Source organism: Syngnathus typhle, linkage group LG22, assembly GCF_033458585.1.
Source record: "Syngnathus typhle isolate RoL2023-S1 ecotype Sweden linkage group LG22, RoL_Styp_1.0, whole genome shotgun sequence".
In the NCBI taxonomy this organism is placed as follows: domain Eukaryota; kingdom Metazoa; phylum Chordata; class Actinopteri; order Syngnathiformes; family Syngnathidae; genus Syngnathus; species Syngnathus typhle.
This window is the reverse complement of record NC_083759.1, coordinates 3,509,212-3,533,976: the sequence shown is the minus strand read 5'-3', so window position 1 is coordinate 3,533,976 and position 24,765 is coordinate 3,509,212. Positions and strand designations below refer to the sequence as shown.

The 24,765-nt window shown below is 40.3% G+C and overlaps 2 protein-coding genes and 1 long non-coding RNA gene across 6 annotated transcripts in view; 1 reads left to right on the top strand and 2 right to left on the bottom strand.

Annotated features, from left to right (window-relative positions):
* Positions 1 to 13: 13 nt before the first annotated feature.
* On the bottom strand, positions 14 to 1,327 carry atp5mj (ATP synthase membrane subunit j). The gene is made up of 4 exons (XM_061270870.1): positions 1,168 to 1,327; positions 707 to 830; positions 420 to 440; positions 14 to 142 (listed from the first exon to the last, which is right to left on the bottom strand). Exons 2-4 carry the CDS (start codon positions 828 to 830, stop codon positions 129 to 131), a joined length of 159 nt encoding a protein of 52 aa, XP_061126854.1. The 5' UTR covers positions 1,168 to 1,327; the 3' UTR covers positions 14 to 128.
* A 320-nt stretch (positions 1,328 to 1,647) lies between these two features.
* The window catches only part of LOC133146808 (nesprin-2), a 28,495-nt gene continuing 5,377 nt past the window's right edge, over positions 1,648 to 24,765 (top strand). The window contains exons 1-50 of one of the 4 annotated variants that reach the window (XM_061270863.1): positions 1,648 to 1,803; positions 2,100 to 2,259; positions 3,005 to 3,062; positions 3,182 to 3,476; positions 3,609 to 3,716; positions 4,191 to 4,346; positions 4,407 to 4,642; positions 4,906 to 6,889; positions 6,968 to 7,302; positions 7,374 to 7,518; positions 7,590 to 7,790; positions 8,050 to 8,163; positions 8,251 to 8,382; positions 8,455 to 8,637; positions 8,715 to 8,852; positions 8,923 to 9,108; positions 9,192 to 9,314; positions 9,393 to 9,575; positions 9,708 to 9,893; positions 10,397 to 10,474; positions 10,654 to 10,748; positions 10,833 to 10,971; positions 11,044 to 11,121; positions 11,189 to 11,329; positions 11,404 to 11,589; positions 11,870 to 11,962; positions 12,295 to 12,480; positions 12,561 to 12,731; positions 12,859 to 12,990; positions 13,191 to 13,390; positions 13,647 to 13,779; positions 13,883 to 14,068; positions 14,182 to 14,331; positions 14,394 to 14,570; positions 14,681 to 14,836; positions 14,918 to 15,061; positions 15,614 to 15,784; positions 15,877 to 16,010; positions 16,178 to 16,358; positions 17,062 to 17,244; positions 17,407 to 17,520; positions 17,611 to 17,765; positions 17,895 to 18,027; positions 18,110 to 18,204; positions 19,090 to 19,300; positions 19,367 to 19,564; positions 20,011 to 20,133; positions 20,622 to 20,777; positions 22,441 to 22,599; positions 23,102 to 23,268. In XM_061270863.1, the coding sequence (XP_061126847.1) occupies positions 3,219 to 3,476; positions 3,609 to 3,716; positions 4,191 to 4,346; positions 4,407 to 4,642; positions 4,906 to 6,889; positions 6,968 to 7,302; positions 7,374 to 7,518; positions 7,590 to 7,790; positions 8,050 to 8,163; positions 8,251 to 8,382; positions 8,455 to 8,637; positions 8,715 to 8,852; positions 8,923 to 9,108; positions 9,192 to 9,314; positions 9,393 to 9,575; positions 9,708 to 9,893; positions 10,397 to 10,474; positions 10,654 to 10,748; positions 10,833 to 10,971; positions 11,044 to 11,121; positions 11,189 to 11,329; positions 11,404 to 11,589; positions 11,870 to 11,962; positions 12,295 to 12,480; positions 12,561 to 12,731; positions 12,859 to 12,990; positions 13,191 to 13,390; positions 13,647 to 13,779; positions 13,883 to 14,068; positions 14,182 to 14,331; positions 14,394 to 14,570; positions 14,681 to 14,836; positions 14,918 to 15,061; positions 15,614 to 15,784; positions 15,877 to 16,010; positions 16,178 to 16,358; positions 17,062 to 17,244; positions 17,407 to 17,520; positions 17,611 to 17,765; positions 17,895 to 18,027; positions 18,110 to 18,204; positions 19,090 to 19,300; positions 19,367 to 19,564; positions 20,011 to 20,133; positions 20,622 to 20,777; positions 22,441 to 22,599; positions 23,102 to 23,268 (9,293 nt within the window). In that variant the 5' untranslated portion in view covers positions 1,648 to 1,803; positions 2,100 to 2,259; positions 3,005 to 3,062; positions 3,182 to 3,218. Of the gene's footprint in view, positions 1,804 to 1,884; positions 2,032 to 2,099; positions 2,260 to 3,004; positions 3,477 to 3,608; positions 3,717 to 4,190; positions 4,347 to 4,406; positions 4,643 to 4,905; positions 6,890 to 6,967; positions 7,303 to 7,373; positions 7,519 to 7,589; positions 7,791 to 8,049; positions 8,164 to 8,250; positions 8,383 to 8,454; positions 8,638 to 8,714; positions 8,853 to 8,922; positions 9,109 to 9,191; positions 9,315 to 9,392; positions 9,576 to 9,707; positions 9,894 to 10,396; positions 10,475 to 10,653; positions 10,749 to 10,832; positions 10,972 to 11,043; positions 11,122 to 11,188; positions 11,330 to 11,403; positions 11,590 to 11,869; positions 11,963 to 12,294; positions 12,481 to 12,560; positions 12,732 to 12,858; positions 12,991 to 13,190; positions 13,391 to 13,646; positions 13,780 to 13,882; positions 14,069 to 14,181; positions 14,332 to 14,393; positions 14,571 to 14,680; positions 14,837 to 14,917; positions 15,062 to 15,613; positions 15,785 to 15,876; positions 16,011 to 16,177; positions 16,359 to 17,061; positions 17,245 to 17,406; positions 17,521 to 17,610; positions 17,766 to 17,894; positions 18,028 to 18,109; positions 18,205 to 19,089; positions 19,301 to 19,366; positions 19,565 to 20,010; positions 20,134 to 20,621; positions 20,778 to 22,440; positions 22,600 to 23,101; positions 23,269 to 24,765 lie in introns of those variants that run through there. The other 3 variants (XM_061270862.1, XM_061270861.1, XM_061270864.1) reach the window with 3 other exon arrangements.
* LOC133146813 (uncharacterized) lies at positions 17,892 to 20,742 on the bottom strand. Its single transcript, XR_009711432.1, has 3 exons — positions 20,600 to 20,742; positions 19,067 to 20,110; positions 17,892 to 18,178 (listed from the first exon to the last, which is right to left on the bottom strand). It is a non-coding gene; the product is annotated as an uncharacterized LOC133146813 (long non-coding RNA).

The following is a 24,765-nucleotide window of genomic DNA, read 5'->3' as shown; positions in this document are numbered from 1 at the left end:
TGAAAACAAAACGTTTGTTGGTTCACTGACAATTTTATTAGTTTCATATTAACAAGATGTCCAATGTGAATGGGGGGAAACTTTACAGCGGGGGGAAGGGTGGTGGGGTGGCCTGAGGTGTTCAAAACTTAATGAGCAGGCTCTGCAAAAAGAAAAAAATAAGACAACTTGCTTTAGTAGTTAAAAGAATACAGCAGAAAATTGACTTGCATCAAAATAATATAAACGTTTGTGATAGTGACATCTAGCGGAGAATCAACGTTACTGCACAATACTTAATGGGAGGAATAACAGAATAATTTAAAAAAACTAACCAAAAAATAATTTTTAACATGTATATTGCACCCACACGTCACTTGCCACAAAAAACACAATATTTTTTTTTCAATAAATGACAAATTAGAAGCTACTGTACTTACTGTCCTTCACCGCTTTCTTGCCTAAAATAAAATGAAACAAAATTGTTAAGTCAGTAAGACACAACATGCTCCATCACAGACACATTGATGGCAAAATGATCAGATTTATTACAGCTCTGGGCTCCCTGGGAGTAGTAGTTTTTAAGAAAACATTTGATCAAGTCCTAATAAATTGCATTTGTATGTACTCCAGTCAACAAATTACAGAAACTTGCACAGTCAGCCCAAAAAGTTTTCCAGGCTCAGTTTGTAATGCTTATTTCCCCATCAGCAAAACCTTGACTCACCTCCATAGGAGATTTTGTAGTAGAGGTATGTCATGATGCCAACACCCACCCACATTTCTTGATAAGCCTTGGTGTAGTAAGGGCCCATTTTGGCCCACCAATTTGCAAACATGCGTCCAGCCATCTGCAGGAAGAAGCAATAACAACAAATTAAGCAAATTTAATAACCAAAGAGGAACATTTCAAATGTTTTAATTGAATTTGATTAGGATTTTATCTAAATATATACTTTATCCGTTTAGAATGACACCATGGAGAATCTGAGATTTAACATACATTGTTGCAAAACAATCTCACTGTTTTGCAGATGAGAAGCTAAACTAGCTTTAGGCTAACGAGACGAGCTAACAAAGCGCATTAATGGCTGTTGCACGCATGATCTAACGAGACTTTCACGTCATAATAACTGTGAAGCACCAAGGAAATGAGCGATTATTCGAATTACAATATGCGTTTAGTACCTTTGTGTTTGTCACAGAGCAAAAGGAAGGTCAAGATAGCACAAATGGCCCGACGTCAAAGTCGTGGTGGTAAAGCTTCTTCTACGCTAAATTACGGAGTTTACAGCTCGGGTTTGTATACAGCGCGCCACCTAGCGGCCAATTCCTCAACTTGAACACTTGACAACTATTTTGAATAACCATGGCGCACCGTGTTAGGTTTGAACAAATTCGAGGCACAAAAGTCCCACAAAATGTATGAAAGCTGAGACAAAGACTATTTCTATTTACCCTCAAATTTAAAACTAGTATTTTAGACGATTAATGAATAAAGTATTGAGGGAACCATTTCTTTAAATGGTGTTGAAATAAAATGTAAACACAATTTAAGTAACCTTTGCCAGGTCACATTCTCACAAATGATAATGTTAAGTTGAAAAGGATTAAATTAAAAAAGAGAAGAAAGTAGTATAGCAAGTTTGACTTGTTTTTCAAATTGTGTGCCGGGCTACAAAAACTGTATTTGTGTGTCTGTGCACAATGAAGTGTGGATTTCAACATGCTCACGCTTGCATGTGTGTCGTTGCAGGCTGCAGAAAAATGTTTGGAGCAATTTTTGCATGCTGCCGTGCTCAAAGGGGAAATACACCAAAAGAGGTATTTTTAAAAAATATATCGGATAAATCTTATGTAATGTGCACACACGATTTGGAAAGCAACGCATTGAGTAGAGAAAGCGTCTCAGGCAAGTAAGACGAGTGTGTTATTTAGTCATATATGGGTGTGTTCACACTCTATCCCTTATTTGTTTCCACTTGCTCACTAAGGAGTGTCCATTTGTTGTTTTTGAATATTTTGGACACGCTACGTAGATCTGCAACGCAGGTGTGTTCAGCAACGGCACAAAGTGAATTTCTTTTGTCTAATAATTCATTTGCACCGATATATTTAAGGCACAACTTGAAAGATTTCTGGAGGAGATGATTTGAACCAGGAAATTCAAGACTCCCATCAGAAAACAAAGCAGAAGTGGAAGCCGGCTCTGTAGTCAGTCCAAGCTTGTCACGGGTGAGTTAGTTGAAACAGACTTGGACTGATTTACATTTCAAAAAGGTGTGTGTTTGTTCTTTAATAAATCTAACATGGAGGATTTTGTGCACTACATCAATGCAACTCTGGAAGTGATGCTCACTAAACGGCTTATTTATATTTAATAACTTCACAATCGTCTTATTGCATATTATTCAGTAACCCCTCTTTGTATTTTGACTTTACAACGAGAAGTAGCAAACAAATTAGCACATCTGAAACCAAGTCTGGGTTTCACCTGGAAGTTCACTGCAAAACCACAAGATGGCGCTAGATGCTAATGTCCAGTTTATACAGTACAATTTGGGCATACAAGAGATAGTTCTATTTGCTGCTTCTTAATCCTTGTAACATTCGACTGAACTATGCAATTGTTGATTTAAAGATTATATTTTCTTAGAATTGTGATGAATGTGCAGAATCAAATGTCTCCCAAAACAAACTTTAGAAGACAGAATTATCGAAGACCTTGACAGGCACCTCTGGTTCCAGAACCGCAGCATCTGGTTCTTCTCAGAATTGAGTAGCATCACATTTAAAGTTTATTTTCACTTGCATGACTTTTCTATGTATACTCTGACTCACCCCCCCCCCCTCCACATCCTCAAAATATGTTAATTGAAGAGTTGTCCATATATGTGAATGCTTGTTTTTAAATGTGTCCTCTGATCAGCAAATACCCAGTCCAGGTCTTTATCGTAGTCTTTGGAAATAGATCAGTTTTGAAGTCTGAGGTGATTTATGTGTCTACCATGTGTTCTATCTGTAGACTCAAGTCCATTTGGCAACGAGAGAAACAGAAGTGTCTTGACAACATGACTGATGGGGTAAAGAACCCAAATGCATTGCACAATTTGGATGTGCTGAATACTGAACAAGCTTGCACTTGAGTCCAAAAGGACAAAATCTGTGATGAGATTGAATCAGAAGTGTCTCCTGCGTCTAGCTGGGATCCATAATCCTCATCAAGTAGAAACACCACAATGTCGAAGTCTAAATCAAGTGGCAAATCATCAATCTCAGTCTTGAGAAACGTCCGGTCCTCTGATTCAAGTGGCCTCCCTGCATATTTGAATCTTTACACATATCCGCATTCTAAACAAGGAGCGATGAAAGATAACGACCACCCTAACGAGCAAACACAACGGAATAAATATTTGATCCCCAAAAGATTCAGTGGTTCTTCTGGAGCTGAAGAGGAAAGTGAACTACTGTCTTTGGAGGCCAAAGAGATGGCAGAAGTAAGTTTTATCTCTTTTTTTTTTTTCCTCATCTTGTTTTCAGTATTTTTAAAAGGATACAAAAACTGAACTGAAAATGTAACTTTGCAATTTCTTGTGTTCACTGTCAACATTGCTTTTTTGTGCACTTAGATCAGAGAAGAGATGAGGTTGGAAAAACCCGCATGTGAACATAGCTCCTCAATGCAGGAGCTTTTATCTGAGGTCCAGGGCATGGTAGAGAGAAACAACATTATCAATGTGAGTATTAACTTTTATATCCAACATTATCTCAAATAACTTTTATATAACCTCGATAAGATTTTAATTTGAGATTCTTGTGGTTACTCGGATGATTGCAGTGTAAAAGTACATAACTCAAAGTGGAAGAGCTTAATTAGCGTCATGGAACAGTGAGCAGATAAGACCTTTTGATGGTTGTTTGTTCCCATCGTTATCGGACGAGGCACTGGTTTTCCTGGTGCTTCCCAAGAGTGAAAAAGTGGGGAATGTTTTTGCTTTAATTCTGTGACATTGGTCAACCTGTAATTTGTTCATAATCCAAAATGATTTTGCCATAAGGGATAATGTGAATACAAACAATTTGTTCCAGGGTTACACTGTCATCATTAAATTATATTCAATTGCTCAGGATGTAACTGTTTAAAAACTACTAAACTCATCAGGTATAGAAACTATTTGTGGAGCTAGTTGCATTTCAATTTTATGTTATAGAGGACAACACACATGGATTTGAATTGGTACCTTCAGTCGTCACCAAGTGAAGCAGAAATAAGATTGGTTCGAGCAGTTCAAAATGTTCTGGCATGTCGATATCTGCCAGCACAGCTGGATGTCGCTGCTATGTCCAAACAATTGGAGAAGGCAGAGGTACGTAGTATTTGTCTACTAATTCATCTTGGATGCCAGCAATTGTCTGTTCTACTGCAGGGTTATAATCGTTGTGTGCTGGATCAAGTTGCTACGATGAAAAGTTCTTCTCAATGTTGTGATCCAAATGTCTTGAAAAGACTGGAAGCCCAATGGAGTACAGCACTGCTGGATGCCTCCGCCACAGTGCAAGTTAAAAGCGCTCAACTGGATGAAGTCAAACAGTATCACAAACAGCTGGAGAAAGTTAAAGCTTTCCTGGAAGACGTCGATGCAGAGAAGAAGAAAATTGAGTTGTGAGTAACTCCGTGGACGCAATGTCATCTATGGATCTCAGTTGTTCCCACCAATGGGATTTTATAGCATTTATTTATTTATTTATGTTTTTATTTATTTCATTTATTTATTTATTTATTGGATTCATTTATTTATTCCCACCAATGGGATTGTATAGCATGGGATTTATTAATTTAATTGCATTTATTTATTTATTTATTGCACTTATTGCACTTATTTATTTATTGTATTCATTTACTGATTTAATTTGTTTTATTTTTAGAAGCACCTTGGGAAGCAGCGCTCTCCAAGCTGAAAAACTCTGCGTCCTGCTGCAAACTTTAAAAGAAAGCGAAGAAATGTGGCAAGAGCTCCGCGCATTAAGTAGCCCGTTGGCCGTTCACTTGAGCGATGCGGAGAGCTCAGGTGCTCTTCTCGCTCAGCTCGGAGATGTCCAAGATGAGTGGAGACTTTTGAGTGGAAGTATCAGGAGAGCATTGTATCAGGCAGCTAACTCTTCCTGTCAATCATCTGCCCTTAGGAAAGAAGCTCAACAGCTTCAAAACAAGATTGAGGTTATCCGGGAATCCAAACCCAAAAGCACTTTCGAGCTTTTATGTTTGAGCGAAGACCTAAAAATGTGTAACCAGCTGCTTGTGCATCTCCAGTCCTTCTCAGATGCTCTTTCCTGTATTGGCCAGAAGGAGAAGAACAGCATTAAACATGATCTTGAAGAATTGCGGACCTTACTGGCAACAACCAAAAACAAATCTTCCCTCCTTAGCACTGATGCTAATAAGCAATTCCAAGAATGGATCACATGGGCAAAACAGATGGAATACTCCATCATCATTGGAAAAAAGATGTCTCTTTTTCCAGAAGAAGCTCGTATTCAGATTGACAAAATGAGGAAATATCAGACAGATATCAGGATCAGGTCCAAGATACAACTAGAAGAAATGAGAGAAGAAAAGGCAGACATGGACAATGTGGACTACGCCCAAGCATTAAACATAATCAAAGATCTGTATGAAACTCTCGCTAAAAGCTTGGAGAACGTTCTAGACGCCATGCAGAAGAATCTAGAGGAGATAGAGGAACTGTTGGACCACCTTGATAGCATTGATAGGTGGCTAGTCGAAACAAAAGCAAACAGAGACTCCCGTGCTTACGTTGAGAATGTTTCAAGAGTTGACATCGGCTCACTTGAGAGCAACCTAAAACATCACCGAGAAGTTGCTGATGATATCGAGAGTCATCTAAGTCTGGTAGATTCTTTAGAGAAGAAGTGTAAGGAAGTAGGAGAAGATCTGAGCCCCGGAGAGAGTCGTCATCTCGTCAACAGACTCTCGGCCATCCGGACGGAATTTGATGGCCTGCTTGCACAGGCGAGCGCAACCGGTTGGCATTTGGAGGAGCTGATTCATGAGCGAACGTCTTCTGGTGAAGAGTTGTCTACCATCGAGGATAGCCTGAAGGACATATCTTCTTGTTTGGACCGACATCATTTCCCCATGACTCAAGAAAACATTTTAGCAATTTCACTTGTGAAGCACATGCTAATGGAACATCAGTGTCAAGTTCAAGAGATTCAACACTGCCAGGAGATGGAGCGAAGCTCTCTGCTGTGCACCATCGGGGAACTGCAAGACAGGTGCAAAGTTCTTAGTTTTCATGCTTTGGAGCAAGATAAATATCTCCAACTGAAGAAGCAAATGGAGGATTCAAGGGATGTTTCTGAAAAGCAAATCCAGCAGGCTAATGATAGAACAAGAAGTTTGGGCGAGAGATTCAAACTCTGCCAGGCACTCTTGGTTGACCTACCACTGATGAAGACGCAGTGTCAAGAAGCAGCGGACCAATTAGAGGTGATTGCTCAAGAGCTCAACCCAACAGAGTTGGAAGTTGAGAAGCAAAGTATTCACAGCATTGTGGAGATGTTCATTTCTTGGGAGCACACCGCTACGCATGAGATGAAACATTTAGAGGGAAGGCTTCTTCTGGGATTGAGCTTCTCCTCTGAGCTTCCTGCCTTGATGGAGTTCTTTCAAAGAACAGCACAAGAGTTGCAGGGGATGCTACCGGTCAGGCCAGATGAAAGATCCATAGATGTCGAATTGCAAAGACGATGGGCGATGTGGAGAAACACCGAGTCCGGAATGCGAGTCTTGCACGCTTTGACTTGGAAGGAGAACATCGACTGGAAGAGTCACACTGATTTGCAGTTACTTCGAGATTCTATCATGCAGGAATGTCATTCACAGATGGTGTGTAGACAATCTTTTTTTTTTTTTTGGAGCGGATTGTGCACTTAAACCGATTTGTCTCGAATTTCTATTCAACAGGAACGTTTATCCAAAACTCGAGAATCCTTGAAAGATTACCAATGGGCTGCTCAAGGAGCTATTAACTTCCTCCACAATGCCCAACTAACATTTTTATCAGCTCCTGGTGGCTTTCTCGACTGTACGGAGGAACAAACTCAAACCCAACAAGCCATGGAAGCTCTCAAAGAAGGATTCCTCGCCCACATCCAGCATCTTGTTGAATTGGTACCCCGACAAGTCTGCCTTTCCCGTTCAGAAACTCAAGATCTGCACATTGGTATTCTGAGCCAGTTGTTAGTGGGAAGAGCCATCCTGGAAGCTCAGGCTCATCTCAGATTGGAGTCCTTGCAGAGGTACTGGCTCTTGTTTTCATGTTTGGATGTATCTTTTTTTTTTTTTACAATTAACAACAACTGTGTTTTAGATGTGAGCTTCGCCAACAGAGCCATCGGGTTTGTCACCAAGATGTACAAAAGCGTCTTATTGAATTTGAAGCGAAGCTTTCAACTTGTGCAGCAAAAGAAGTGACCTCCTATGATAAGCGTGTTGCGCAACACAGCCAAGCCAAGGTAAGGCGAAATAAAATATACTAATCGCCCCTTTAAAGACACTCAAAGATTTTTTATTCTCTCCATAAAAGGATTTAATGGAGGGTGTCTTCGACCTCGCTAGGCAGATTGAAGAATTAAGAGAAAGATGCCCCATGCAGGGATGTGGTATTGGAAAGGATGGGGAGCTTGGCGCCCTCTGGCGGCGTTGGGTGTCACTGCGGCGCCGTGTCGGTCTGCTGATGGCACAAGCCGATCAAAGAGTCGAAGAATGGAAGGATATCACAGTTATTGTAAGTTGTCGAGATTCCAGGCCGAGGCTTCTGGCTGTTTCTAATAAAATTAATTTGGTTATTTTGCCACATGAGAAGACAAAATATATATATGTATTTTTTTTTTACACTATCTGTTCTCAATCTCATCACGTCATCCAAGTCCTTAACAGACTCATCCTGTTCCATTATTCGACAAAAAGTGCTTGCAGGAATTCAATTTAGACCTCTTTTTTTTTTCTCTTGGCCTCCATTTTCTCTTTTATCTTCACTCTGAAAGGAGCTCACAAAGGATCTGTCCAATCAGAAGGTTGTGCTAAAGGGTATCCAGGACAGCGTGCTGGAGAAATCTACTGAGAGTCCAGCTGAGTCTGTTGAGGAAACTGAAAAGAAGGTAATGGATCATATTGAAGAGCATCCTCAATCATGTCATCATTTCTTACAATATTTCTGTAATCATCTAAATTTGGCTTCATCGCAGTTAATGGAGCAGAATGTGTCCGTTCAAAAAGTGGCTTGTCAAGTCACAGAGTTGATTTCTGGCCTGGAGCAAGTCAAATTATGCCTGGAGCAAAAAAGCTGGACTCTCACTGAAGCACAACAGGTTCTTAAGGTGAGCCAGCGAGGACATTTCTGGTATTTGCGCAACTACAATGCAAGATCAAATTGTTCCTCTGTTCTCCAGCACGTGTGGGACAAGTTGGACTCGTATCACAGTCGCTTGATGCTCCTAGAGAGTGAGGTGCAGGATCTTGTGGAGAAACAATCGGACCAAGCTCACCTATTCATGGACCAACTGACACGACCACTGCGGCTTTACCAAGATGCCGTGCAGATGGCAGAACATCGTACAGCTTTCCTGAACAAGGTCTCTTCTGGAAAGACTCTCAACCAAATTTCCGAGTGTGGGAATTTGCATTCATTTCTGTCTCATTTGTGTTGTAGATCCCCGCCTCCCTTCAAGAATTCGAAGATCTCTTGTGCGGCGCCACCTGTTGGTTCCACGAGGCCCAGGCATGGCTGAGAACTCCCTGCTCTTTCCCGACATCCAAAGACCTCCAGAATCATGCAAAGTCACTACAGGTTAATGACATCAAGCACTAACTTTTGTTTCCCTTTTCAAAAACACTTTTTCTTTCTTTTCTATCTCCAGCTGGTCCTGGATGACTCTGCAAGAATCAGGAGCACACTGAAAGATTTCCGGCATGTGTTAGCTGAGATTTGCATTGTGTGTGATCTCAGTGCACAGGAGGAGAGGATGGACAACACGGACCTCCAGGTTCAAAAGATGCAAAAGAGCATCCAGGAGCTGATGGTGCAGCTCAAGCGGGCTGTTGAGGTATCCATCGTAAGCTTTGGTGGTTAAGATACCATACTTGGTTTCCAATGTCCATACGAACAAATCTTAATAACCTTTTCTAGGTAGTGGAGGCCTTGGAAGAGGAGCTTAATACCCTAGAGGCGAACATCCCCAAAATCAGAACTATTTTATCCTCCATGGACAATTCCAGCATTACAGTGAACGAGCATCTTCGAAACCAACAGGTGACGTTTTTATTTTTATATATATATAGTTTTTTTCTTACATTGCACTTTTTCATTTTTTTTATTCGGATCGTAAAGGTCATCCTGGACAATGTCCACTCAATGCAGAAGACATTAGAGGACATAGACAACTACAAAGAAGATTTACGTCTCCCGCAGGAAACAAAGGAGAGTCTTGTGGTGTTCTCTGGAATAAAAGTTCTCCTGCAGGTGCTGGGGGACTTGGAAACTCTTACCCAACAACAAGCCGTTCTTCTGGAGGTAAATCATGAATGCTATATTTAAAAAAAAAAAACAACTGGATTGTTGGATTTACCGCTGGAAATATTTGGACTTAAGTTTGTCCGAAAGTATTTTCAATCTTAATGTGTTGGTCAATTTTTTTCCCCCCAGACTAACATTTTGAAGAAAACTTCAAGTGAGGGTCTTGGCCTCAAACCCTGTGTAGATGTATCAAACTTGGATGGAGCTAAACAAAGATACTTAATCAATTTTGAGGAGTCCAGTTCAGAAGACGATCTGGATGATGAGAGCTGTCACTCGTCATCATCTGACACGCTAACATCCAGTATTCCTGAGGTAAACCTCCAACAGATGTTTTCATACCAAAATAACACATTTGATGAATTCAACTACAGTACCGTATTTGCCGGACTATAAGGCGCACCTAAAATGTTCTCAAAAGCCGACAGTGCGCCTTATAGTCAGGTGCGCCTTATATATGGACCGAATTCCCAAATTTAAACTGATCCGAAGCATTGTGTCATGAAATCAATCATAAATGGCCCGCTGAAGACTATGAATCAAAAAGACTATGGATCATTATTTTGTGATTTTAAAGTAATTTGTTGCGTCTGAAGTTGAATTAAAAAAGATAAAATGGAGAATAATTTGATTTGGATTAAAAATCGGACATGGTGGTGTGCCTTATAGTCCGGAAAATACGGTACATGTTGAGATCAGGCTGTGTGAGATTTGTCTATTGTACTGTCACATACAGCTGCTTTGAATGGGCCACTTCTCAGTACGCACACACACACACACACACGCGTGTGCAAATAAATAAAATGATTATGTGTTAGGACCCAGATGACACATTGTATGCTTCTGAGGTGCCAAGTGATGACATCATCGTTAAGGAATCACTGTCTGATGCTAAGGTAAATAATCTTTTGATTGTGAAGACAATTTTTGTTCGAGATGGAAACATATCACTTCACTAAGTTTGATTTTTTGTTTTTATTTTTACAAAATGTATTACATTTTGTAGTGATTTTTGTTTTATGAAAAACTACCAGCAACTACTAGCAAAGAGATCATTTTATTTTTATTTTTCAAGGTCTTCGCCCAAATTTCTGAGCCAGTTTCTGAAGGGGAGAAAAGTGGCGAGTCGTCTGAGCTCGATTCCAAGAAGTTTCCTTCAATGTCTATCATGTACAATCACCATTACATTTACATAAACACATTGCATTCTAAAGTACAATACATGTTTGAATGAATCCATCATCTCCATGTAAGATTGGCGCGGTCCAGCAAAGATGACACGGAGCAGCAACGGTGGAGCCTGCTTCAATATGACATTTTTCAGAAACTGGAAACCCTCCAAAAACTTCAGGAGGAGCATCAGAATCCGAAAAGCTACTCCAAAGTTGCAAAGGTGAGCATGAAAAAACAAAAATTTCATTTGAAAGGAATCCCAATTATTTTTTGATATCTATATTTTCGATAGGTTCCGGAGGGAAAATTTGATTCGGCTTCAGATGTTCTCCAGCATGCAAATGAGTCTGTCGCCACGCTGAGTAAAATAGTATGTCAGACTTTTAAAAATGCCTTTGCAAAGATACCAATTGTTTTAATCATGTGATATCTTTTAGATGATCTCCACAGATGATCCAGGGAAATTATATTTGGCTACACAGCAAGTTCTTCAATGCATGGATGCTTTGACAGACCTTCTGTTGACTCCCGGAAGTGTCGAGGATGAAGAAACCCAGCTAAGAATATTAAAGCATGATGTGAATAAGATCGTTTTATTTTCATGATTTTGTAGGAACCTCTCGAATGGTCTCCTCTGTTCATTTCTGTGTAGTGTGTATCAATGGCGCTGGTGAGTCTATCTGGCCTGCTGCATGATGTTGAGGCGAAGATCAGTCCCGAAGCAGACGTTCTGAGCTGTTTAACGTCGCTGCAGGAATGTCTGAAAAGTGCCCAGTTAGTCATCTCCGATTTCAACGAGCTCTCATTTGACTCTCTCATTCTCGAAAGCCAATGTCAGGTAATGCTTCACAGATCTTAATGTGTTTTTTTTTTTTAAAGTACTCGTGACCTTTAACTGATAATTACCAACTTAGTGGGCCTAAAATTGAAATTTTTCCTACCATACTTTGTGGTTGTTCTATTAAAATGCCAAATGAGTTTAGATTGACATTTAAAAAGATTGTATTGTAGAAGGTTCAATTTGAATCCTCTATGAGTGTATTACATTTTGATGTTCTGAAGATTTTTGTGATGCAATATATTATGATCATTTCTTTACTATATTTACTCACACTCAGGAGCTCTTCTCAAACCACTTATGTTTTATGGAGGAACTTCAGCTTGATCATCGTGAAGTTTTCCCAAGTCAAAACGAAAATCTCACTCTGGAGGTAATTTAACGTGATTATTTATTGTCCATGATGGGCCATTTATTATCTTATAATGGATTTTTGTTATACAGTTTGCTTTTGAACTACGAATAAATATAACAGTAAAGCGACCAAAATTATTTCATAGTAGCTCATAAAGGTGTAACTTATAAATAAATATAATATATATATATATATATCATATATATATAAATGTATAATTTTTATATATATAATTTTTACATATATATAATATATGAAAATATATGAATAATATAAATGAATAAATTAAATAAAATAAATAAAAAAACAAACTCAAATAAATACATAAATAAATATTCTTTGTTCCTCAGGAATGTGTCCTTGGCAGACATGTGAGCGGATGTTCAGGAGAAAAGGCCATGATCCAGAAAGCGACTCACTCCTTTCTTCATGGAATAAGGATCCTACTGGATCTAGGTGAAGAATGCATAGCTGAAGGGCAGAAGAGACCCGTTCAAAATATTAACCAACTCCACGTTAGTCGCCAAAGAAACCAGGTCCTTGCCTCCTTCATTACATTATATTGTCATGTTTGACTAATGACATTATATTGACTCTTTTCCATTACTTCATCTAGAAGTTCCAGCAGGTTCTCGGAGCTCAGCTGACTTTTCTGCAACATCTATTCCATCGAAAGCCAGAAGCAATGCGGGGTCAAGAGGACGAGCAAGCACAGCTAGAAGTCCGGGGCAAAGATTTGCTACAGCAGTCGCTCCAGCAGGAAGTGGCATTTCAGTGGAGGCTTCAGGTCTGTTATTCCAAAAATATTAGTACACCATCCAAAGTCCCACATAAGCCAATTCCAGGATACAAATGAAGTGAAATTTGAGATGTCTGTTTTCTATTTATCAACATAAATATTGGACCTTCTGCAGGAGTGGAACCGCTGGGAGGATAATTGCGCTCGACTGGGAAGTCTGCTGGACAAGGTTGAAGTCCGGATCAGCAGTACAGACGCAGAAGATGACGAAGAGTCCCACATACAACGTCGTCTACGTACCTGTCAGGTAAATGAGCTTCCAAAATGTCCTAAGGTGAAGAATGTTTATGCATTGCAGTTCTTTTCCTTTTTTACACATCATTTAGTAATTACAATTTACTACCGCTGCTTCCCAGTGGTCCCGCTGTTTTATAACCAAATAACAGTTTGAGTTCTGGCATAGAAACGACTAGCCAAGAGCAATGTTGATTCTCGCTTTCCATGCAGCAAACTTTGGTCCAATTGGAAACTAACAGAGGTGCCTTGGGACAACTCTTGGATCAGAAATGTGAGCTGCGGACAGATCCATCATTTGGACGCTCAATCAGACAGACAGGGGGTGCTCTGGAGCTGCGATGGCGAAACATCTGCACCCGCATGGAACAGGAGGTCCGGCGCTGGAGTAACATCTTGGACGGCTGGGTCAGGTGGGCTAGCTTACAATTCCAGGATATCCTGTTATATTGTTTTTAAAATGATCGTCTTACCTCCACTTTGGTGTTTGATTCATTTCGGGGTTGTAACTCACACCACACTGTATCGAGCGGATTTATCTGGAACATGCATGATATCACGCAGAGTTAAAAGAAAGTTCTCTTATCATTATTGGACCTCTCCTCCCACTTAAGAGGGAAGAGTCATGTTCTGCTTCACTAAGTGAACGGTCTTATGTCCTCCCCACAGATTCCAGACGGACTTTTCTTCTGTCAGTAAATGGCTCCTCGATGCTAACAAACATCTGAAGATTTGGTCAGAGCTCACTGGTAGCTCTCATGTGAGCCAGGAGAGTGTTTGCAGGGCTTTGATTGGGTTGTTGGTAAGATTCTTATTGCTATTAAATCCATATGCATTTTGTGAATTTTAATAAAAATAATAAATAGTGAGCGTTTTATAATAAAAGGTTCAAACACATCCTGCAGGATTTCTCAGTAGAGATGGAGGTCGTGTCGGCGGCTCATAAGGAAGCGGCCTCCAGGGAAGCTGCACGACTGCTCCGTCTGAGGGAAACGGAATGTCCTGGCTTGAGAAGGTGCCTCGCAAAGATGGAGGAAAGCTGGTGCAAGATCACATTCAACCTGACAAATGCACAAGAGCAGTTACAAAAGGTAAAAGTGGCAGTTTAGCAAAAAAAAATGTTAGATGATTTTGTTCAGCTCAGGGAGTGAAAATCACTTAAGTCATCATTTGATTCAATGCTTAAGTTTGTGTTGCTAACCAGAAGCTGCTTCTGATGTGGCCACCGATGAAGCTGCTGACTGATTTGGAGGATTGGCTCAAGAAGTTGGAGGTCCAAGTGGAGCAGGAGCAAGAACAAGTCCACAAGGCCACAGACGCTGGTCAGATCAGAAGAATCCTGCAGCGTTACAAGGTACTCATAACATCTCAAGCCTCCATCCTTATTCGAACTACTGTATTCTAATTTTGTTTCAGGCATTAAAGATCACTCTGGTTAACGGGCAGCAACTTCTGGAATTCCTCTCCCAAACCCGTCGTCAGGTGATGGGAATGGACGTCCAGGCTCATCTTCTTGAGCCAACAATGTACGAGGAGAAGCTTGGTGCCCTCAGACAGCTGTGGCTTCACTTCCAAGGGGCGCTGGAGAAGCAGGTCACTTTCTTTCCGGATGCTTATTTGGCGTAACTATTTATTTGTGTATGTATGTATAATTTTTTTGTTCACTGTATTAAATGTTTTTTTTTGTTGTTTTTTTTGTGCAGATACATGAAGCTCAAGAGCTCCAGCACTTCTGTGCTACCAGAGAAAAGCTGCTGCAGCATCTCCATCAGTCACTTGAACAGCAGAAAAAACATCTCAATCAGTGGAAATGTCCGACTTGTCAAACACAAACTCAAAAGGTTCTGCATGAGTTGGAGGTACGCAAACAAGATGCAAGTCCCAAAATGATTCGTGCCTCGCTTTCTCACTGATCGGATATTTTTGATTTTTCCTTCCAGACTGTTGTTGGAAGAATAAAGGAGATGGCTGCAGCTCTGCAGGGGGCGAATTCCACACATGTTGAAAAGGAGCATCCGTGTGATGTCGTTTTTTGTGACCAGGCTGAGGCTGTCAGTCTTGCTTGTGAGGATCTCAGTCTGCAGGTAGGAAGAACATTAATGATGACGTTCAAGGTTGAAATATAAAGTATTTTTGAACAAAAGATATCCCGGCACAGCAGTATATTAACTTTGCATTATTTGCCAGATTGTAGAAAATTCATTAATATCTGTCATTGGCCTAAATTAATAATAATGATAATAAATTGAGGCAAAAGAGATGGATGGCTGAATTCAAAACAATCCATTTTATATGTCTAATAATTATTAAATAATAATAATGTATAAAAAAAAATAATAATAAATTGAGGCAAAAGGGATGGCTGAATTCAAAACAATCCATTTTACATGTATAATAATAAATTAACACATTTCTGTGATCAAGTCAGAAAAATGAGTAAGACCAAAACATTTCCAAACACAGGGAGGGGAAAAAAACCAAAATGACTAATGCTACTTAATTCATATTTATGAATCCCACTGAGTCATTACTTAGTGACCTGATTGCGCACTCAAAGACCAAAACCACAGTTGGCAAAATAGAATTTGAAAGAACAGAAACATAGCTATTCAGTTTGGCTTTGTGCTGACTCTCAGATCCGAGCTTTGGAACCAACTTTACAGCAAAGTGTCAAGGAATGGGCGTGTCTGGAGAGGAATCTGCGGGAGGTTTCTCTGCAAACCAGCAGGGTTCACTCGACCATGAAGCTTTATGGAGCACTTTTGTTTTCATTGAAGCAGACAGAAGCTTATCTGGAGCTTCTGCAGGTGATGTCATGACTCACAGATTCACAGCCATTTATTATTATTATTTTTTCCACAAATACAATTTTAAATCTTTTGGGACGCATGTGGCACAGCAACTCCAGAAGATGTGCAGTCAAGGGCAGAAGCTTTGGGCAAACATCAACAAATCTCTTCAGATTCTTTTGAAGACTCTTGATGGTGGAGCAGCCCAGTTACTGAATGATCGAATAGAACAAGAACAAAAGCGGTCAGTAATATTGACTCTTAATAACAAAAACAAATGCCTGCCTTTGGCGACCATTTTTTTTTCGAACAGAAAGGTATCAACGTTTTTTTTTTTTTTGTCTCCACATCCGCAGGATGAAGGAGTTGACTTGAAGTTATAAATTCAAACTGACTTTTGTTTTGTTCCAGGTGGGAGGACATGTTGGAAAAGTTGAATGAGGAACTCCAGAAGACTGACAAGACTCTTCCCCTCTGGCAAAAGTATAATCAAGCCTTTGATAATGGCTCCCTTCAGCTGGAACACCTTCGAAGTCAGTTCTCCTCCTTTTCACCTCGACAGGAACCACAGGTCGCCGTCAACTCAGCCGAGGTCAGTTCATATTAATCGTCAAATTAAATGAAGAATTTTAAGTGGGGGTTTTCAATTGAACAGTTGGATTATTTCTATTGGCTAACAGATGGACGGTTCCTGAGTGCAATCAAATTATTTGAATTATTAGAACCTTTTTTCTTATCCTTTTTTCTTTTTCCCATTCAGTTCCAAAGAATGATTGAATAACATGCTTGACTCATCATGCACTCACGCTGGTTCAGAGCATGAACTCATGGCTGTTATGGTCTAATTTTGCTGCGCTCCATCGATTCAACCTCATTTCGTACCGACCACGCGCTGCATTAGAGGTTGTTTTGAAAAACAAGCTTGAGAGACATGCGCTTCCAAACTTTCACATTTTCCATAATCGCAATATTTCAACGAATGGAATCAAAACAGATATGAACATTTCGTTTCTAAATGTGCCCCCTGTCAATAGTGTCATCAAAATGTTTAAGTCAGGGATGTCCAACTCAAATCAGACGAGTGAAAACTGGTCAAATATTAAAAAAAAAAATGATATTATTAAAAGTGAAGACAATTTGCAATTCTAGTAATGACACACGCATTTGATGCACAATTTGCGGGCCACATGAAATGATGTGGCGGGCCGTATCTGGCCCCCGGGCCTTTGGTTTGACACCTGTGGTTTATCTCCTCTATGTTTACTGTTGATTGTGTTTGTATCATCAATGAAAAGAAATTGCAGAATTTTGCTGAGGACCTGCAAAACCATGTGGCAGATGTATTGGCTTTATCTAAGCCTCTCATTGGATGTCTCAAACCACCGGTCCAAAAAATGGTCCAATCAGAGAGGACTGGGCTGTCACTTGAGGTCCAACTGCTAAACCGGGCCATGTCGGACACCAAGAAAAGTCTTCAGGTATTGTCCGAAGAACTGAATGGAAGTAGAAAATACGTATTTGAGAACTTGCCATGATCCATTCACACTCCAATTGGATGATAGGGATTTTTTTTCCAATTAAGATCATATGCATATTTCCTGAAAAACTGAGACTAACTCTAATCCCGTTTCTTCCTGCAGGAAGGTTTAGACAACTACAAACTATTTCACAAGCAGCTAGAAGCCCTTGAGCAGCAGACCCAAAACCTTCTGGATGGAGAGAAATCTAACCTGAATGACAAAGACATTGTGAAGGTTGGTTTGATTACTTGCTTTTTAAAGTTTTAATCCACGAGATTTTTTTCATCACCGGCTATTAAAAGGTGTAATTTCTTGGTTGAGCAGCAGGAGCTGTTGAGACTTCTCGAACTTCTGCCATCGCTGGTTGATGTTAGCGAATTGAGTGGCGATGTGACTTTAAACAAGCAAGAGAAAGACAGACTGCACATGCTCAACAAAAAATGGACCCATGGTGTGAATGACGTGTTTTTTTTGTACAGGTGAGAAAGTTTAATCAACGTGACAATGAAATGAGGGAGAATAGGAGGATGGAATTCAATGCTCTAAAATAGCTTTTGGGACAAAAGTATCTTTTTTTTTTTTTATTCGTGTGAATGCCGTTTTATCAGAACTCTGCAACGTGAGCATCAGCACTCTCAAGACTTTCATCAAAAGTATCAGGAGGTAACATTCATCCTGGAGGAGCTGGAGTCAGAACTTCCAAGTGGCTTCAACCACCAAGAGATACTTGCTGTCCATCAGGTACAAGGTTGCGCAAAAGGTGCCCACATTGTCAGGAAGACATTTTCCAGTTGTTGTCATTTTTTGTCTCTCACCCATAAAGAGGCGTCAGATTAAAGTAATTACTGGACACGAGCTTCTCCAGAGTCTGCTCTGTAATGCAATCAAGTCCCTGGAAAAGGAAAAATCAGAAGAAAGGTAGGTCAGAACAATAATATATATTATTATTATTATTATTTATTTGTATGTGTTAGGGTTATATATATATTATTTATTTATGCGTGTGTATGTGCACATAGTATATATGCACATATATATATATATATATATATATATATATATATATATATATATATATTTATACACACATAAATAAAGAAACATATAATAAAGTAAGAAATATAATAATATAATATATACAATAATATAATATATAAATATAAAAGAAATATAAACAAATAAAAAACAAAAATATATAATTTCTTTATTAATTTATATCTATTTCTGTATTATGTACACATATACATATATAATTATGTTTGTGGGGTCCGACACCGTTATCAATAAAATGAAGCGATTTACCATCTCCAGCTGCATTAGATTTTTTGCTCAATGGGTATAAGACACTGGATACGACCAAATTGTCGTAACTTGCAGATGTTTCCGGTCTTGGAAGAGCTCAATGTCCCTCTCCTTGATCCTTCTATAAATCCTGCTTGTGGTCTCTTGATATTTGGACAGCCCAAAGATTATCAGTGAGGTCTAAAGGAAAGTTTTTTGTTTTTTTTCTTTTTCCTCTGCATGTTGGGAGTGCCAAAGGCTGTTAACAGTCGTAAAATCCAACCGGTTTTATGCTCATTTGGCGATTGGTCGAAGGAAATATGACTAATGCGCATGTTTTTTCTTGCTGTTTTATTAGTGTTTTTATGTTTAAGTCCTAAACTATTGATTCTAAAACCCAGATATCCATTTTTTACATCACAACTCAATAATGCGACTATATTCCATATATGTAAACCATTGCAATGTTTTTGTTGTTGTTGTTTTGGCCGTTACGTACCACAACTTTGACTTCTACTGCAGATCTGAACTCTTGACGCGAGCGGTCCATCTGCGAGAGAGGTGGTTCGGGTTCTTGATGCTGGCTGGCCAGCACCGGGCCTCAATGAGAGAACATATCTCCCAGCGGACGATCTTTAAACGTGGCATGAAGCTTCTGAGGAACACACTGAGAGTTGTTGACACCCTGCTGTCAATCACTACATTACCCGCCACATCACAACATCATTGCCAGGTTAGTTAGTTCGAAAGTGTTAATTAACTAACCCCTAAAGTTGACATTCAACATTTCTCTCTCAAGTGTATAAACGGAGCTCTGGAGCACCGCTCAACCATACTCACAGCGACATTGGAAACTGGCAGACGTTTATGTGAGGTAACGTCGGACTCAGACAGTCGAAGTCGACTGGAGTCGGATATTCAAGCCGTAGAAGGGGCCTGGAAACACACGAACTCGTTGGTCCAAAAAAGAAGGAGTCTCGTCAGCGCTACACTTGAGGTACTTCCATAAGTAACACAATCCTTCCATGGTGTCATTTACATACAGTTAATGATGTGACGGTGATTGTTTAAAAGACCCGAGAGTCATGTGGTGAAGTTGGAAGAGCACGCACAGAAGTTTTATAAGACTAGATGCAAGCTCTGGACTAATAGACATACAGGGTTAGTGTAGTAGGAGGGGTGGGGTCAGCTTTGCATGACCCATATCCAGGCTCCTGATCCCATCATAAACACACACAAATGCAGACACACACATGCAGGCATGGCGTGAGTCCGAGCACAAAGCTCCTGCCGAGAGGGATCAAAGTACAGCGCAAATCTATCCGTGATCCACATCCCGAAACAGCTGGGTCCTTTCATTCCATCACAGTGGCTCGTGAAAAATGCAAAATAGCAACGTGACAAAACGGAACAAACTATTTGATTCGTGCATCTCTGTCGTAGAACTGGTCACGGTGTCAGGACGACATCAACGGCAGAATGTGTGAAGTGGATGAGCTGAGGACCCAGTTGAAGAGGCCGATTCCCGTGAAGATGGACGAGTCTGAGGAAGAGGAGCTCATACAGGTGATTGAAGTATTGATTACACAAATAGTTGGTTTGATCATCCGAGTTGCTGCAGTAAAAAATATCTGGGATTGTTTTGTTTTTTTTTGCTTAGGGGCTCCCTCTAAATAAATTATTTCACATAGTGGTAGGTCATATGTAAGGACTTTTGAACTAAAGGATTACTAAGTATTCAATTATGATTAGGAATAAAAATACATCCAGAGTGGTGGTGCAATTTCTTTCCCCCTTGTGCTCAACGTCCCCCGAATTAAATTGCCAGAGTACTTTTGAGTTTACTCCCCTTCCCCTTGTTAAATGCCCTCATGGCTTTGCTCCCCTCCCCCTTTTAGCCCTCGACCCCCGTTACCCTCCCCCCCTGTCCCATCCACAACCCTTTTAATCCGGACGGTCACAGCAGAACAGGAGCCAGAAAGTGTGTATGTACATTTTTATGGCCGCGTGACTTTTTTTTTTTTTTTTTTACCTGTCGTCTTTGTGCCATGCAGAAGACAGACGTCTCTTTGCGCCATCTAGCCGGTGGATTGAAAGACTTGACCTCCATGAAGACTGACCTGTCCCAGTACGTGGCGGCGGCGGATTCTGCTCTGCTGGAACAGCAACTTGAACAACTTCACATCCAGTGGGAGGAACTGTGCGCCAAGGTGAGGGAAAAGCGAAAGATGACAGGACAGTGTTGGTGCAGGTGGAGTGAGAGGAGGAAAGGAAAATTGTTTTAATAGCTCACACACCCGTTTATGTGATAAGAGTTTCAGTTAGCTTGTTTTCAGCTTAAAACTTTAAATTACTTTTCTGTACAATCAGATGCGATAAAAATGTTGACTGACAGGTTTTGCCATCAAAATGAAAACCTGCCCTATCTTTTTATTTTTTCCCCTTGGCAACTTTTACAATGAAAGTTTTTGCAGCTCATTTAAATGTTTTAAAAAAAGTTGCCTGGCAATTTCATCCATTCCCTGGTCAGCATAAAAAAATTAATGTTTTTTTTCCCCCCCACACCACATGCCAGGAAAAAGGCTGACTATTTTTTTTTGTTGTTGTCCGATTCAAATTTTCAGCATTTAACAAGCTCAACCTGCTTGCTGACTAATCACATGGAGCGGAGCTGATCCTGCACATGCCGTGAAACTTGCTCTACTGCAGTCTGGGTCAAATTCCAACATTTAAATCTTCTGGCTCCAACACAAACATGCGCTTGTTCTTGAAAAACCGTTATGTCATCCCGTCAATGAACCAAGATCATTGCGCAATGACTTACTCTACTTTAAAAATGGATCCCGTCACCTTGGCAGCAGTAATGAGACTTGATTCTAAGCCATCTAGTTAACAGGTTGCATGTTGGGGGGGAAGCCACTGGAATGGCTCCGACAACCAGATGGCCTAAAGTAATTCAGGGGGGCAGCGTCCATTGTTTTCATTGGGAAGCATAAACAACAACTCTGAATGCCTCCTTCATACTCAAGGGTCCAGGAGACCCACAAATTGTGCGGTAAAACAGAACCGGGCTTATTTCAATCAAATAAATGCCACCAAACGGTAAAATATAGCCCCTTTCAAATAACCTAACAAAAGATTATCACCGCCTCTGCTGTGCCAATATGATGTTTTTCGTGACCTTAAGCTGTCATTAGGAAAATGGACCTTGTTAATCAGACTCGAGCGAAGATTTTTTTCCCCGTTCGGGATTAATGAGAGATTAAATGATTAACAGGAAAGACAGTTTTATATTTTATACCAAAAACAATAATGGAACATCGGTGATGGATACCTCAAATGTATTTCAGGTACGACAAACAACATTCATTGCACTAATTGTGCTAAAACTGTGTTGCTTTTTGTTTCTCATTTTAATTGATTGACCAAAACATCAGTCCAGAGTTTCAATTATTATTTTTTTTCATTTAAACATGTAAAGGCAGACCGATCAAAGCAATGATGCAGCGATGATGTCACGGCCTCGCCTCCAAACACAAACTGAACATCCAGTCGCTTTACAATGATGTCATCCCTAATCTAATCACAGTCACAGCGGGGGCATGATTTCAAAGTATGTTTGGATCGCTGTCATACGATTTAGTGTTATTTACAATCCCTCCAGAATTTGGTTTAACATTTCGGTTTGGTGACATCATCTCATCATTCATTTGAGTTAGTTATGTTTATGTAATCAATTTCAGACTTCAGCGATATTTGTTCAGGGTATGTGAAACTACTTCTTAGCATTGCATATCTTAATAGACAAGTTGAAATATTTGACCATGCAGCATTTTGCGTGATCTCACCATGATTACATTTCCCAATTCTCAGGTGTCCTTACGCAGGCAGGAAATTGCTGACCGCCTCAACGCCTGGACGATATTTAATGACAAAAAAAAAGAGTTCTGCCATTGGCTCACCCAGATTGAGAACAAGGTGTGCTACAGCGCAGATCTCAGCATTGAGGAAATGGTGGAAAAGCTGAAAAAGGTAATTTGGAGACATTTAGACGGTACATTTCGTCCTTTTTGAGTTTGAATGTGGGAAAAAAACACAAGCTTTTTTTTTTTTCTGTCTGTCATTTTTACGAAGTCTTTCAATTAGGTCATAGAATAAAATCTGATCAGTCTGGTCAAAACTGTAAATGCACATTGCTGGCATCCGTATATATGCAACATGCTCGATGGTGATTGGAACAGATGGCGGACTGGAATGGAATGGCTTTGTTCACGCACGACAGTTGTCCTTTCAGTGGCTCACTGAGCCTTTTGTACCTTTGTGTCTCATCACCGGGCGTGTTCATTCCGTTTACAAAATGTGGAAAATTCAAGGTGTGTCGTTTCGGATTGCCAGGGAGAAGGAAATTAGCACCGTTTGAAAGTTTCTTACTCAATCCTCCTGAAGGAGCTTTTTAATTTGTTCTGTCATTAAAGGAAATGGATTAACCTTTTTATTCAAGACAAAATTCACCATTTTTATAACTTTTCTATAGGATTGTATGGAGGAAATCAATTTGTTCAGTGAGAATAAAAGCCACTTGAAGCAACTGGGAGAGCAGCTGCTGTTAGCCAGCGACGAAGCCAAGCAGACTCAAGTGTGCGGTTCCCTGCAAGAAGTTAACCAAAGATGGCACAACCTCTTCAGCCACATCGAGGCCAGGTGAGTGCTCGACCTGGATGTCCGAGATCCACCATTCAGCAGCAGGAAAATAGGAGTGAAGATGCAATTAACGTGCTAATTTCAACAAGGCTGCAAAAAAAAGTCCATCCACCTGCTGTTGCTCGCCCTGCTCTGCAGCTGTCAAGAAAACATGACTTGTAATGGTCACAAAGTAGGTTAGACCCCCACCTTATCATAAAGGAGACCCCCGCAAGACATTGTCTGCAAGAGCAGCTGCTTGGATCAGCCCAGCCACACCAACAAGACAAAAACTTTGAGCTGGAATCTCAGACAGGGCCATATGTCCTTATGTCCATCTCTTTTTCTGTGAGGGGAGGGTGGGCGAAGGGGTGTGGCCTGTCAGCATCAATTATATCAGTGATCCTGATGGCATGATTCCAAAAGAGCATTCTAGGGCACACCCTTAGCGAATTATGAATGGTAACAATGCTGTATTGTTTTGAATTCGCTCACCGAAGAACAGAAAGTATTTTAAATATTCCTTACCATTATCAGCAACAGGGGATAGCTAATATCTTTTTAAAATGCTAGAGTATTATTCATTTATGTTTGGCACCTCGTTAAATACAATGTTTTATCCAGTAGTACCAGCAATAAGATTGATAGTAAAATATAATTGATTTCATCTTTTGTATAATGCTGTTTAAAGTGCAAACAAGTCGGATTGACCGGATTAGCATCACCAAAGGAGTTCTCGCTAAAATGGAATTTTGTGTAAAAAAAAAAATTATGTTAGACAAAATTTAGACTGACCTTTTTTTTTATTAAATCGCGTATATGCTCAAGCCCTCCTGCAAACTTGTTCTACTTTGTCCACCAACCTGCTTTCCCCTCGAGCCATCCTGCTCCTCAACCCTCTTCTCCGATGGACCCCTGACCGGGTTTTGTCTCTTTGTTCAGCCAGCGCATTAAGCTTCTGGCTTTTGTTGAGCTGTCTAAGGTCATAGAGGAGCAAATGAGAGCAAGGAACAATTTAGTAGACCGTGATGGTGCTGCAGAGGGGGAATTTACACCTACTATACTGTCGTTAGTATTTCACCGCTATTAAACCTGAATGTCAAGTCGAGGCAGTGTCAGTCAAGATCCTATTTCAAGAGCAAAATGTTGTTTTTGTCGTAATTCGATCCTCGGCTTCCCTGTGAACACGTCAAAGTTTCCTTCACCTATTTTCTCCCATATGTAAATGAGATATCACTTGTTGCTATAGCGACAACATTCATCATTGTGCGAAAATAGTACTTTGACGTACTCCACAAGGGAAACCCAGCTTGGTTGAGGTTTCATACTTGAAGCTCAGCACGTGTTAGGACCCTTCTCCCTATTCCGAGTTGTTTTTAGTGTTCATTAATTGGGCTGAAAGCCTTTCCAGCTCCACATCGACTTAATGGTCCTCAACAGGAGAGAAAGGATCAAATGGGGGAATTTACTCCAAAACTCCTGAATGGGGCACACTTCAGTCCCGGGGGAGAGCTTCTA